The sequence below is a fragment of the Protopterus annectens genome, chromosome 2.part0 (assembly GCF_019279795.1).
Source record: "Protopterus annectens isolate FY-2018-M chromosome 2.part0, PAN1.0, whole genome shotgun sequence".
NCBI classification, from domain to species: domain Eukaryota; kingdom Metazoa; phylum Chordata; order Ceratodontiformes; family Protopteridae; genus Protopterus; species Protopterus annectens.
Window position 1 is genome coordinate 764,249,657 of NC_056728.1, and position 13,086 is coordinate 764,262,742.

Here is a 13,086-nt window from a genome sequence, read left to right on the forward strand (position 1 = left end):
TTACATTCTCCATGGGACAAAATTACCTCATCCAAGATATTTGGAAGTCACATCAATTCAGGTAATTTTTTTCCCTACATGTTTTTTTTCTTTCCACCTGCTGAATTTCAGCCTTCCTCCTACAAACCCCATCAGACACAAGGTCACTAATTCTTTCGTGGCTGCCAAATGGGGAAAGCGGTCTTTCATGCAGGCATGAAAGTTACTTTATTCTGGTAATTCATAGACGACCATGCACCTTCCTTGTGGCAGGCTTCAAACACACCTGTCTTGCCAGTTCAGTTCCATGGGCTGTCCTGACTGGCAGCTGTAGGTTCCACAGGAGAGGCCTGATATTACCAATGAATCTCTGCTGCAGTCTCAAATCTCGCTAAATACCTTGCAACTTCCCACAACTCTGTTGATCAAGGACCTCTCTGTGGGCCACAACACAACTGGTTTGAGCCTGTAATTAGTCACTGTTTGATTCTACTATGATAAACATGTTTAAATAAAGTAAATATGACCTCATTAACAATAGCTAGGTGTTTTCCTTGTTCAAGCCCTAACCGTTCTCTCAGTTGACTGAAGTGAGTTCTAGCATTGCTGTAGAGGTATGCCATGCCTTTTCAATGTGCTTGTGTGTTAACCTGAAAGAAATATCAAAGGCTACTGCTTCTACTTTGACAGCACCGTCTCCGGTTCTGCATGCTTTTGTTGCCATGCCAACTTCCATTTCCATTGTGGTGATCCGTGGACTGAAACCACTTTTTCAAAAATTGCTTAGTTAGTCTGTGCCAAGCCACAGTTCTATCCTTTCTGTTATTTTGGGGCACTAAAGGCTTATTAGCCTAACAGTAGCATCAGGAAGAGTCACACATGTAATCCTAATGGAAAGGCTGGCTGCATTCTAAGATGACAATAACCAATACAGGTTCACCTTCAGAAAAAGCTATCAATCTAGTTTTCTGACTGCCTGCAAGGGGAATTGACAATTCTGTACTGGTAAACATCATATCTGGACTAAAAGAAAGGCCTCTCTGTTTCTCGGCCACACACAATAAACATCAAGGGAAAAATGCAGGAATGAGTAGGGCAGAAAAGTACAGTTTTGTACCTACCATAAATGTAGATGTCCGAACTGGATAGCATCTGCAGTCATAACAACTGGGTTGTCCTGTCGTCAGGAAGCCCCTCAGTCGGCCGGATTCCAAAGTCCGGGTCCGGCTTCGGCTGATGTCGCACTTCACCCGACGTCATCTCTGCTGGTCTCCGGGTATAAAGGCATCAGCCGACGCCATTTTCTTCAGTGTTTCTTGCCCCAGATGCCAGTTGCCCTTCCTGGAAGGTTAATTTTTGGATAAATGCCAATGTTTCCAAAAGGATAGAAGGCAAACTCAGAAAATAAGCATGTATGTACATATATACAAACAAATACACCATAAGAGACTCCCCCCACTAGCTAGCTATTAGGAGGGTAAATACCCTAGGAGTACCACAGAGGGGAAGGAGGGAGGGTAATCCTGACTGCAGATGCTATCCAGTTCGGACATCTACATTTATGGTAGGTACAAAACTGTACTATGTCCTTCATGGATGCATCTGCAGTCATAACAACTGGGTAGAATACCATAGCCAACTAAGGGAGGAGGAAAAATAAAAGTAGATTATGGTGTGGTTAGTATCCCTTGCAGCACAGCAGTGGCAAACCCTGCTCGGGATCTGGAGTACAAAGGTAAGTTATAATGCTTGGCGAATGTATGCACGGAGGTCCAAGTAGCCGCCTCAATAATGTCCTTGGTTGCCACTCCTCGTAAGAAGGCTGTGGTAGTGGCTGTTGCCCTTGTAGAATGAGGCCTTATGTTCTGTGGAATTGGTTTTCCATGGAAGGAGTAACAGAATCGTATGCAATTTCCTATCCATTTGGAGATTGTCTGTTTGGAAATAGCTTTTCCTTCCCTTCCTGTTGCATAGGCTACAAAAAGCTGGTCAGTTTTTCTGCTACTTTTGGTTCTGTCCAGGTAGTAGCGTAACTGTCTATGTACATCCAAGGAATGCAGCATTCTTTCCCCTCTGTTTTGTGGGTTGGGAAAGAAGGTAGGTAGGTGGATTGCCTGGTTTAAAGACACTCTGGATATCACCTTAGGCATAAACGTAGGATTAGTCCTCATGGACACTCTATCTTGGTGGAAGATTAGGAAGGGCTGTACTGCCATTAGGGCCTGAAGTTCAGAGACCCTCCTTGCTGAGGTTATTGCCAGTAGGAAAGCAGTTTTCCACGATAGATGCTGTAGGTCCGCTGTAGCTGCTGGTTCAAAAGGTGCGAGTGTCAGTTTTTCTAGCACAAAGTTCAAATCCCAAGCTGGCAATGGTGGTTTCCTTGGAGGTTTTACATTCTTGATTCCTCTGAGGAACTGCCTGAGTAAAGGATGTGAAAAGACAGGTGGATCAAAGCTGTATTCTGCTGAAATAGCTGATGCATGTATCTTGATGGAGGAATAGGACAGGCCTGTATGTAGAAGCTCTGCCAGATACTCCAGAATGTTAGCCATATCTATAATTGACACATCTTTTCCTCTTTCAGTGCTCCAAATGACAAACCTTTTCCATTTTCCTGCATAGTTCCTTCTTGTTGAAGGTCTGCGGGCTTCAAGGATAATGTCTTTAACCCTTTGGGAAAGTTCTGGGTTAGTTGCTGCTATGTGATGTGCCATGCAGTCAGTTGCAACGTTTTTAGGTTTGGATGCATGATGCTGTAGTTGTTCTGAGTTAACATCAAAGGCATCAGGGGTATTGGCCACATGTTGTCCCGAGACATGCTCCTCAGTAATGGGTACCAGTGTTGTCTTGGCCAGTTTGGAGCTATCAGGGTTATCCTTGGACGTTCCTCCTTGATTTTTAGTAATACCTTGTGTATCAAGGGAAGAGGGGGAAATGCATATGCTGTTAGACTTTCCCAGCTGAAGGAGAGCGAATCCACTTTCCATGCTAGTGGGTGGAATGTCCTTGTGCAGAATTTTTTGAGCTGGTGATTGAGAGGGGAAGCGAATAGATCTATCTGTGGCCTTCCCCATTTCTTTGAGATGGTCTTGAAGATGTCCGGGTGTAGCATCCATTCGTGGGCATCCGATGTGGTTCTGCTCAATATGTCTGCTAGAGTATTGTCCTTTCCCGGTACAAATATTGCCTGTAACTGGATGTTGTAGCTGAGTGCCAGGTTCCAAAGCTCCAAAGTCATTCTGCATAGGGGTATGAATGAGTGCCTCCCTGCTTGTTGATGTACCACATGACTGTGGTGTTGTCTGTCCTTATCATCAAATGGCCCTCTTTGAGAAATGGTCTGAAATTTTGGATTGCCAGTTTTACTGCCAGCATTTCTTTTAGGTTGATGTGCAGGTGAAGTTGATCCTCGTCCACAATCCTTGTGCGCATTTGTCCAGCATGTGAGCCCCCCATCCTAGGTCTGAGGCGTCTGTTGTGATGGTCTGGCTTGCTTGATAGCTGTGAAAGGGTAGGCCTGGGTTTGACTGGCATGCTTGAGCCCACCATAGGAACTCCTGTTTTAGGCATGGGATTAGTGGAATTTCTGCTTCTAGGCTGTGCCTGTGTTGGGACCATAAATTCCTTAGGTACCACTGTAGTTTTCTCATATGTAGTCTGGCATGTGGAACCAAGATTATGCATGATGCCATGTAGCCCAAGGCCTGCAGAGCTTTTCTTGCTGTTAACTTGTTCTGTTTTGTTAGAGCCAAGAAGTAAAGAGGGAGTTCTTTTTGTTTTTCTGCGGTTAGGAATGCCATTTGTTTTACAGTGTCCAATTCCGCGCCCAAGAATGTCCTTGTTTGGGATGGTATCAGTCTTGACTTTTGTAAATTGACTGTGTATCCCAGTGCTTGTAGCAAGTAAATGACCCTTTGTAAATCTGTTGTCAGCTTGCTTTTGTTGTCCCCTTGTAGCAGGCAGTCGTCCAGGTATGGGTAAATTTGGATTCCTGTAGTCTGCAGTGGGCGATTACTGATGCCAGGCATTTTGTGAATACTCTGGGCAGTAGATAAGCCAAAGGGCAATGCTGAGAATTGATAATGCTCTGATCCTGCAAGAAATCTGAGGTATCTTCTGCAAATTGGTCGAATGGGGACGTGCAGGTATGCCTCCTTGAGATCTAGAGTTACCAGCCAACACTCCTTGCCCAGCATGGGAAGAAGTTGCTGTAGGGTCAGCATTTTGAATTTTGGGACAATGATGTATGTATTTAAGGTGGACAGATCGAGAATAGGTCTCCAACTTTTTTCCTTTCTTGGAACTAGGAATAGTCTGGAGTAAAATCCTTTGCCTTGTTCTGTTATTGGCACTCTTTCCACCGCTCTCATCTTTGCTAATTGCATTATCTGCTGTAGAGCTTCGGTTTTTTGATTTGGAGGCAGGTTTGGCATTCCTCTTTTGACTGGTAAAGTGTGAAAGTGGAACCGGTAACCTTGGTCTATGGTTTGCAAAATCCACTTGTCTTTTGTGATATAGTGCCAGTTTTTCAAAAATAAGGTTAATTTTCCGCCTAATGGAGCTGCTATTTGTTCCCTGGTAGGCGGATTTAGAGTTAAGTCACTGTGATTGTGCTGTTGTAGTGGTAGTGGCTGTGTCTGTGCCTCTGTTATTACCTTGCCACTGTCGTCCTCTGTAGGCACCTCCTCTGGATTGGTTTCTGCCTCTGGAACGTCTATTCCTGCCCCTTTGGGATCTTGTGGAGTCAGGAAAGGACCAATTTTTGCAGGCCAGTTCCTGCTAAACCTTGGGGCTGAACCTGTAAGAAATCTTTAACCGCTTGAACAGATTTTGCCTTTTCTTCCATTTTCTTCATTACCTGCTGGGCAGGTGTACCAAACAAACTGGTCTTATCCATAGGAGCATCTAATAACTTAGCTTTAACATGATCCGTAAGACTTGTTCCTTCAGCCATGCATGTCTTCTTATCACTGTGCCAGTCATGGCTGATCTAAATGAAGCCTCCAGTGCATCATAGCCACATTTTAAGGAATGGTTACTAACCTGTTGTATGTTATTTACCATTTCTAATACATATTTCTTATCTATAGAGTCATCAGAAGATAGTTTTTTTAGTTAACTGATCAAGCATAAACTCTTGGTATTGTATCATGTGAAACTGACAGTTTAAAGCTCTAGCTGAGAGAGTAGCTGAGGTATAAACTTTTTTGCCCCATCTGTCTAAAGACCTGGCTTCCCTTTCAGAAGGAATGGGGTTTTTTGCTGTGGTCGAGGCTACTGCCTTAGGCCCCTGGGATATAGTTTCGGGGTCTGCAAGTGGGGCCTTGTATAGGTGATGATGAGTGTCTGGTACCCTGTAAAATCTGTCTGGTTTGGCAGGGGCTGGAGGTAAGGAATCTGGTGCAGAGCAGACATCATTAAAGGCATCGTCCACAACAGAGGGGACAGGAGGTATAGCTAAGGGCCTGTGTTGTGGAAGGTGCAGAAAAGTCCTAAGTCTTTTTCTGGAATCTGAGAAATCCTGTTGCTGCCATTGGAATTGTTCTCGCATGGCATGTAAGGTTTCCCCAAAGGAGAATTCTTCTGGTGGAGAAGCAGCTGGAAAGGATTCTTCAGCATCTGAGTCTTCATAATTGGAGAAAGGAGCCTCTGGCTGGTCTGTAATATCTGAGTCATCCGCAGAATCATCAGAGGACACAGGCTCGGGGGCTCTGCCCTAGGTCTCTTCTCTGGGGGCTGAGAGGCCCTGTCTGGGTGAGATTGAGATCCCCTAATTAAGGATATTAAATCTTCTGCCAGAGTAAGCATTTGTGAACTAGAAGTGGGCCTGGTTGAGGGGGGTTTAACAGGCACTGATCTAGTAGACTTGGCTGCTTTAGCCCTGGCAAAGGCCTTAATGGACATGGCTGCAGGAGGCCTAGCAGCACCACGTGCTGGGGTAGAGACATCCAAAGGGATGGTGTCTGATAATTCACTAGGAACCACTGTAGTAGGTAAAATTTCAGAGGTCGATTCAAGTAAGGTAGCAGGAACCTCAGAAGTAGTCAAAGATTCAGCTGTGCTTTGATCAGTTTTCTCGATTTCGGCCGAAACCGAGACACTCGCGGTTTGCTTAACCATGGTTTCGGCCGAAACCGTGGACCACGAGTGTCGGTCTTTTTCTTTGCGTTTCTTAACAATTTGGGTAGTCGGAGGATCCGACGGCATAATGTATGCAAAATCTGAACCAAAAAACTGTTCAGCAAACTCCGACCGACGCCTAAACGTTCGTCGGTTGAAGGAAGCACAGGCCGAACAGGCTGCTACGTCGTGGTCTGGGCCTAAACAAGGCAAACAGTAAGAGTGGAAATCTTTATGAGGTATTTGTTTCCCACAAGTTAAACAGTTATTGACTTTTTCTGACATCGGCTGAGGCAAGAAAGAGTCCCCAACGGGGTACTTAGCTTTTAGAAGTCTTCGAAGTAGTATTCGGTAGTAGTAATCTCTGGATCCGACCGACCGGCACTTGCGAACAGCTTCTGCTTCGGGTGCCACGCGGCAAGAAAGACTGGAGAAAATGGCGTCGGCTGATGCCTTTATACCCGGAGACCAGCAGAGATGACGTCGGGTGAAGTGCGACATCAGCCGAAGCCGGACCCGGACTTTGGAATTCGGCCGACTGAGGGGCTGCCTGACGACAGGACAACCCAGTTGTTATGACTGCAGATGCATCCATGAAGGACATCAGAAACATAACTGCGGCATGGTTGGAGAATAAGGCAAACAGAAGGTATAGTAAGGGGGTGCTGGCAGAAATAAGGGAAATGACTAGCGCAGTACTAAAGTAGTTGTTCCTGGATCCAGTACTGCTCAGTGTGTTTACACTGGACATACTTGAGGAATAAGAAAACAGGTCCACTCTCTTTGCTTATGGCACAAACACAGGTGAAGAGGCAGAAAATGGAGTAAGGCACAGTCCAAGGAAGGCCAGGTAACACTGACCGAGTTGGCAGAAGAATAGTGCTTGCAGTTTGTGCTTAATAAATACAACATTGTAAGTATAGCACTTTGATCACAATCACCACACATACACTATCAGCAATAGAAATGTAAAGTGTGGTGACAGCAGAAAAATATACGGGAATAGATATTACACTTGGACAGAAGCTCCAACAGCAGAGTGAAAGGAGTGAAAAAATAGTAAGGTGTATCTTCAGGAAGGGAGACTCCAGAAGCAATAGGTTAATGCTTGCAACTCTACTAAGCCTACATCAAGCCACACATGGAGCAGTGTGTACAGTATTTGAAGCCAAACAAGTTATGCGAACTCAGGATGCTGAAAGGAGTCCTCAGGAAAGCCATCAGAAGAATCTGTAGGATGAAGTGGAAAAGATATGGCCATTGAATAGAGGAGATGGAATGTTTCCCAGCAAAGACCATAAAAGGTAGGTAGACATTACTTACCTGCATAAGACCATGTTGTGGAAATATGAAGGAGTAAACAAACAAGGATGAGGGCAGGGGCAGAAGACTGTAGGAACCAACTACCCCGTGGTCTGTAAAAGTACATTTTCAGTTTTAAGGTTCTGCAAGTACAGAATGTACTACTGGAGTGGAAGGGTAAGAAGAAACCTATGGAGGCAGTAACAGGGAAAGGGATGGAAGGCCATAAGATATTCAATTCACTTAAAGCAGGCTAGATGGGCTGACTGCCTCCTCAAGATAGCAAACAAATACAGTACAATGCAACTGAATAGCATAGCCTGACCTAGGCATAGACCTGGGCTCCAAATCTCTTGCCTTCATCCTTTGCAACTCTTGTTGGGATTGAAACAAGCCCTCCACGTCCCCCACCATGGGCCTCCTTTTTCTGTGCTACACAGTGACTGGTGTTCAAACCTTCAGGCTGCCCACTCTCTCTCACTAGTATCGGAAGGCCATAGTTTTGGAAATCTGTCACTTTTTTCAGTGCTGTATCCTTGCCCCAGACAGAAAAGGTAACTAATGTCCCAAGATGTAGCAAACACAAGCACAATAAAGGTCTGCACTCCTTGGACACCAAAACAATGCAACTTTCCAGAAATGCAAAGAGAATCAAATCTAGTCTGCACTCAAAATGGCCAGCTGGAAAGAACAGGAGATCAGGCATGCCCCTCAATCCAGAACAAAAACAGTGAATGTACATCTATGATGGCATGCTCATTCCAAAATATAGAGCTCAAGATTTCAAGAAAACACTCGAGAGTAGGCACAAGAATTAAGTAGTGAAGTGTTCCACCCAGTCCAGCACTGTAGGGGTCTCCAATTAGAACAAGATGTCCTACACAACTGCTTATAAACATTTACAGAACAAGTCTTTGCTCTACACAATTTTTGCCTTACTTTACAGAGATATTTTGGTTTCATCGAAAGTAGTAAGTTACAAAGTTCTATAGTACCGTACCTTAATATAAGCCCATGAGATTGGCAGAATCGCACTGGAACCCCAAGGGGCAGCACTAATTGTACCTAAAGGGCGAGCATCATTATCTAGCTGTCCAACAGGGATAACAGGGTGACTTGGCAAGTATGGGGCAAGATGCTTTTTCCTAAACAAAATATAAAACAGATAAATTAAATACACATTTAAAAACTGTACATAAAATGCATAGAATATGGCAGTCTGTTATGCTAGTAATTTCAAGATATTCACATCATCTATAGCATTTTAGTAAATATAGCATTAGTTTTTTATGCATTGTTACCATCAGACCACAGTCCATCAGCAAAGTCTCATAATTTCTTACTTCTTACCTTGAAGCTACCTCATAAAACCTGTCTGAAAGAGTCTACACAGCAAGCTGTTTTGCATCTCCACTGTCTTGCCCTACACCAGTGGGGTCAAACCCAAGTCTCTGAAGTTGCATCTTTACTGTGTAAAAAAAGCCAGCTTTGTTACCTCACCCGAGAAGCAGCTTAGAATGCGGTGGCAGTGAAATATGACACCTCTAAATAATACAAAACATTGACATGAGAAGACTTCTTAGATAACAGACAGTTTTAAAAAATCTTTCTGCACCTTAAAGAAAAGGCTCATTATAATGTTTGCAAAAGACTAACATGGCCCTGACGGAGTCACTGGGCAGTAGTGACATTATGCTCAGAAACTCAGAAAGTGAGCAGTAATTCCAAGTACTGCTGTTACAGACTGATGGAAAGAAGGCCTTGCAGATGGTGGTTATTATATTAGCATCCTCTGGAAATATACAAAGAGCAATAAAGCAAACACAAAGCTTAGCCCAAAAATTGTCATTTTGCCAACTGCAGTCAAATCATTTTAGGTTACAGCAAATTAAAATATAGAAACACCTACTTAAAAACTGAATGAAAGAATATTAGTGGTGTGTAGATCAAAGTTCAACAATACATTGCCCTTTTAAGACTAAAAACACATTTCTGTTAAACAGCAATTAATTCTAAGTGGCAAATACTAGCAAGCCTCTCCACTCTATGTCAGCAAACATATGCAATATTAATTATTTTGTAGATTTCATCTCTGTGACAGAGGGATAAAGCACAGCCTATGATGCAAACGAGTCAAGTCAAAAAGCAGCTTAGGTGCTAGAAGACAAGTGTGGGAGGATGAAGTGAACAGCCAGCACACCAGCTTTTCCATCCGGGGGACCAGTGGGAGGGGGGGGGGGGGGCAGTAGCAGTTCTCATCAGTCAAATGCCATCAAGCAAGCAGAAATTTGCACAGCAGTCAATATGCAAGACTGGGGACATGGGCTTAACAATCCCAAGCTGGTTATAATACAACGCAGAGCAGAGGTGGAAACATGCCATGTGCAAGTGGTGAGAGTAGGACACCTACTGTGATGTGATGTGCACGCCAGTCATCAGGGAAATTGTTAGAGCCTTAACAGAAACAAATGCATGACTGCTTTAGTCTCCTAGGTATAGCCTGTTTTCATGGCAGACAAAGCTGTATTAATACTGACTGGGGTAATTTAGTAAGGACACTACAGATGGGGAAAATAGGTGTAACAAAAAAAAAGAATATTAAAAGGAAGATGGTGGCTGGGTGGTCAGCTTTGAAGATAAAACTATGGTATACAAAAACAATTCACATTCTATAGAAAAGGTGTAGGAAAAGTTGGGTAAAGTAAAATTTATAGGACAATGAAGAAAATCAGTGGGACAAGCATACATGACTTTTTATTAGTTGACAAGATATAAAGTGCAAATCATTTTCAGAAATGAACAAACACATTCTGGACTGGTTTTATACACATTCTGGACTGGTTTTATAAAGATTTGTACACCTGACGTTGGGGACAATAAATAAGAACAGTATATGAAGGAGTAAATGGAACATGACAAAAGGATGATGAAATTGTGTTCACGGTAAACAGGTGTGGATTACTTTCGCATAACAAGGTGAGAGATTATAGGAGTATGGTCTGTGAATTAACTGTATGGAATACTACATCTTTTTTAAATGGTTGAATGGAGAGGCTGAAGAAACTGATTGGAAAGTATATTTGATAGTTGTAATACTGTTACATTTAGTTTTGCTTTATGCTTATATTAATAAAAATAGCACTTTTGATAAATGGAATGGAACCTTTTACATCCACCTGAGCTATCACTAACTCAGACAGATGTTATATTATCTGAAGGACAGCATCTCAGAGGTGCAACACTCCCACTATGAACTACAGTGTCAGTAACGAAACATGAATCCATTTAACGTCTGTGGACATAGAAACCAACGCATTCTGAACTTCCTGCTTAGAAACTGCAGCATTGTTAAAAGGAAAGGCGCTACCTGTACAGTCACTGACACACACATTTTACACAATGCTTTCTTTAAGAAAGGCACACACTACAATTAAAATCCATCTACACATTCCAGCAATTACTATAAAGGTAATATTCGTTATCCTCTTAGAAGGCATCAGTCAACCTCACGACAGTCTCCCTGATTATTGCCATCCCAGACAAAAAGGGAATTTAAATTGCCTGAGAAAATACAACCAGCATTAAAGGAACTTCAGTATTAAATCACTAATAAGCACCCACCAAGCGGATACTATAGCAATAATTGAGCTCTTGATCAAAGCCTCCAGCATTGTACCACACACTATTTTCTCCAGCTATGAACAATACCAAAGCATGACACGAAGTAAACTGGTGCAGGAGTACACCTCATAAGACACAAAATTCTCCTAGATTGTAGTCAACTCCCCTAACCTTAGCGTTTATGACCCTAACCAGGTCATTTACACACCTCACATAGACAATAACCTTAAAGTACATACAAATTTTGCTTATATTGACAGGCGTATGTCTCTCCATGACAGAGTGAGAAGCATAGCATTCCAGAAGAATCTTAGTAAAATCAATGCTTCTTCAGAACAAGAACAGCCAGATGAGATAGGTTTGTGCATCTAGTGAACAAGCCCCATGGTTGCATCTTGCACAAGGTGCACCAGACGGTCTGAGAACACCTGGGGGGATTCTCACCCCTCCTGGATAAGCTGGGAACTGTTGCTGGGGATAGAGAAATTTGACTGTCTTATCTTCTACTGCTGTGATCCTCACCAGGACAAGTAATTTAGAAAACGAATGAGTGTTCATAACAATCGTCCCTCCAAAACATTCAAGAAACTGTCATTTTCTCTTCTCAATTCAGCCCCACATTCATTGCAATGACCTTATATTATAGAGTTTAATTTACAATGAGATACAACTAAAATCCAAGCAAGTTTCCCCTCTTTCACAAATGACAGGGAGAACACAAATAAATTATAGAATAATAGAGTTGAACTGAGGTTGCTATCTGCTGTCTGGAGACACTAAAGTTATATCACTTTTCTAAAAGCAATCACATATTGCTTCTTTTATTAGGAATTTTTAAGATGGATTTGAAATTTTAGGTACATGTTAATTTTTTTTCAGGATGGATGGTAGAAATTCCTATAGATGAAAGGCAAGAACCAAGAAGTCATGGTTTTGCTAAGTGGAGTTTTTTCCTGGTGTAAGAAGTACAGGAGTGAAGGCAGAAACATTAGTGTTGTAAGTAAAGGTATGAAGAGTGAGATATAGTTGGAAAGGAATGGGAGGGCATTTTGCTTGATTAATTTGTACACTAAGGATCCTCTGAGAAGATTGGATCTTGTTTTGATTGGAAGCCATTTAAGTTGAGCAAGTGATGTTCTTTTGATGTGCCAGGGGGATGAACCTATATGTGCTACTTTTATTTATTTACTTATTTGACATTTGTTAACCAGGCTAGTCCAACTGAGCTAGTGCCCTTTTTCAGTGGCGGCCCGGGGAGAAAAGCTCCACAAGAGTTAGACAATATAAATATAAATATATACAGAAATAAATATAACAGCTATACATACAAAGAGAAGAGGACTGCTTGAAAAATGAAAATATAAACCATATAAGAGAAATGAGGATAGAAACAATAAATAGGTGGAAAGAAAAAAGTGATTGTCCACAGAGTATGAGAAATTAGGGAAGAAATTCAAGTAGGCTGGTTACAGTGACATATCCAGGTACTACACAGGTAATTTTTTTAGAGCTTTCTTAAACTCCTGGACTTGAGGAATGGATCAGAGGAATAGAGAGAGATTATTCCAAGCAAGAGCAAGAATGTAGCTGTTAAGATTTTGGCCAACAGATTTATTTAGTTTATATATCTGTAAGAGATACTTATCTGAACTTCTGAGGGACCGAGAGGGATTATATAGGGTGAGAAGAGTGGATAAGTTAGGGCATGCAAAGGGCTTGTTAAGGATAGACAGGATGGTGAGTAGCTGAGTGGATAAGAGCTGGTTAGGAAACTAACCAACTGAGAGTAAGAAGAGCATGACAGTGGTGGGATTTAGGAGGTAGACTGGCTGCAAATCTTGCAATTTTATTGTAGCTGGTTTCCAATTTAGAAAGAAGAGAGGACTAAGTTAGTTAAGATTTGAGAGCTATAGAATAAGTTATGGAAAAGGTAAGCTTGGGCAAGTGAGATTCTGGAGTCAGGTGTGAAGAATCTTCTGTTCCTAAGTAAAAGGCCCACCTTTTGGTGGAATTTTTTGATACAGTAATGTACGTGAAGCTCAAATTTAAGTTGATAGTCTATGA

At 42.4% G+C, this 13,086-nt stretch overlaps 1 protein-coding gene across 2 annotated transcripts in view; it reads right to left on the reverse strand.

Moving 5' to 3' along the window:
* GLDC (glycine decarboxylase) overlaps positions 1-13,086 on the reverse strand; it is a 1,044,727-nt gene that overhangs the window by 150,841 nt on the left and 880,800 nt on the right. For both annotated transcript variants that reach the window (XM_044061077.1, XM_044061078.1), the window contains one exon: positions 8,402-8,546. In XM_044061077.1, coding sequence (XP_043917012.1) covers positions 8,402-8,546 — 145 coding nt within the window. The remainder of the gene's footprint in view (positions 1-8,401; positions 8,547-13,086) is intronic.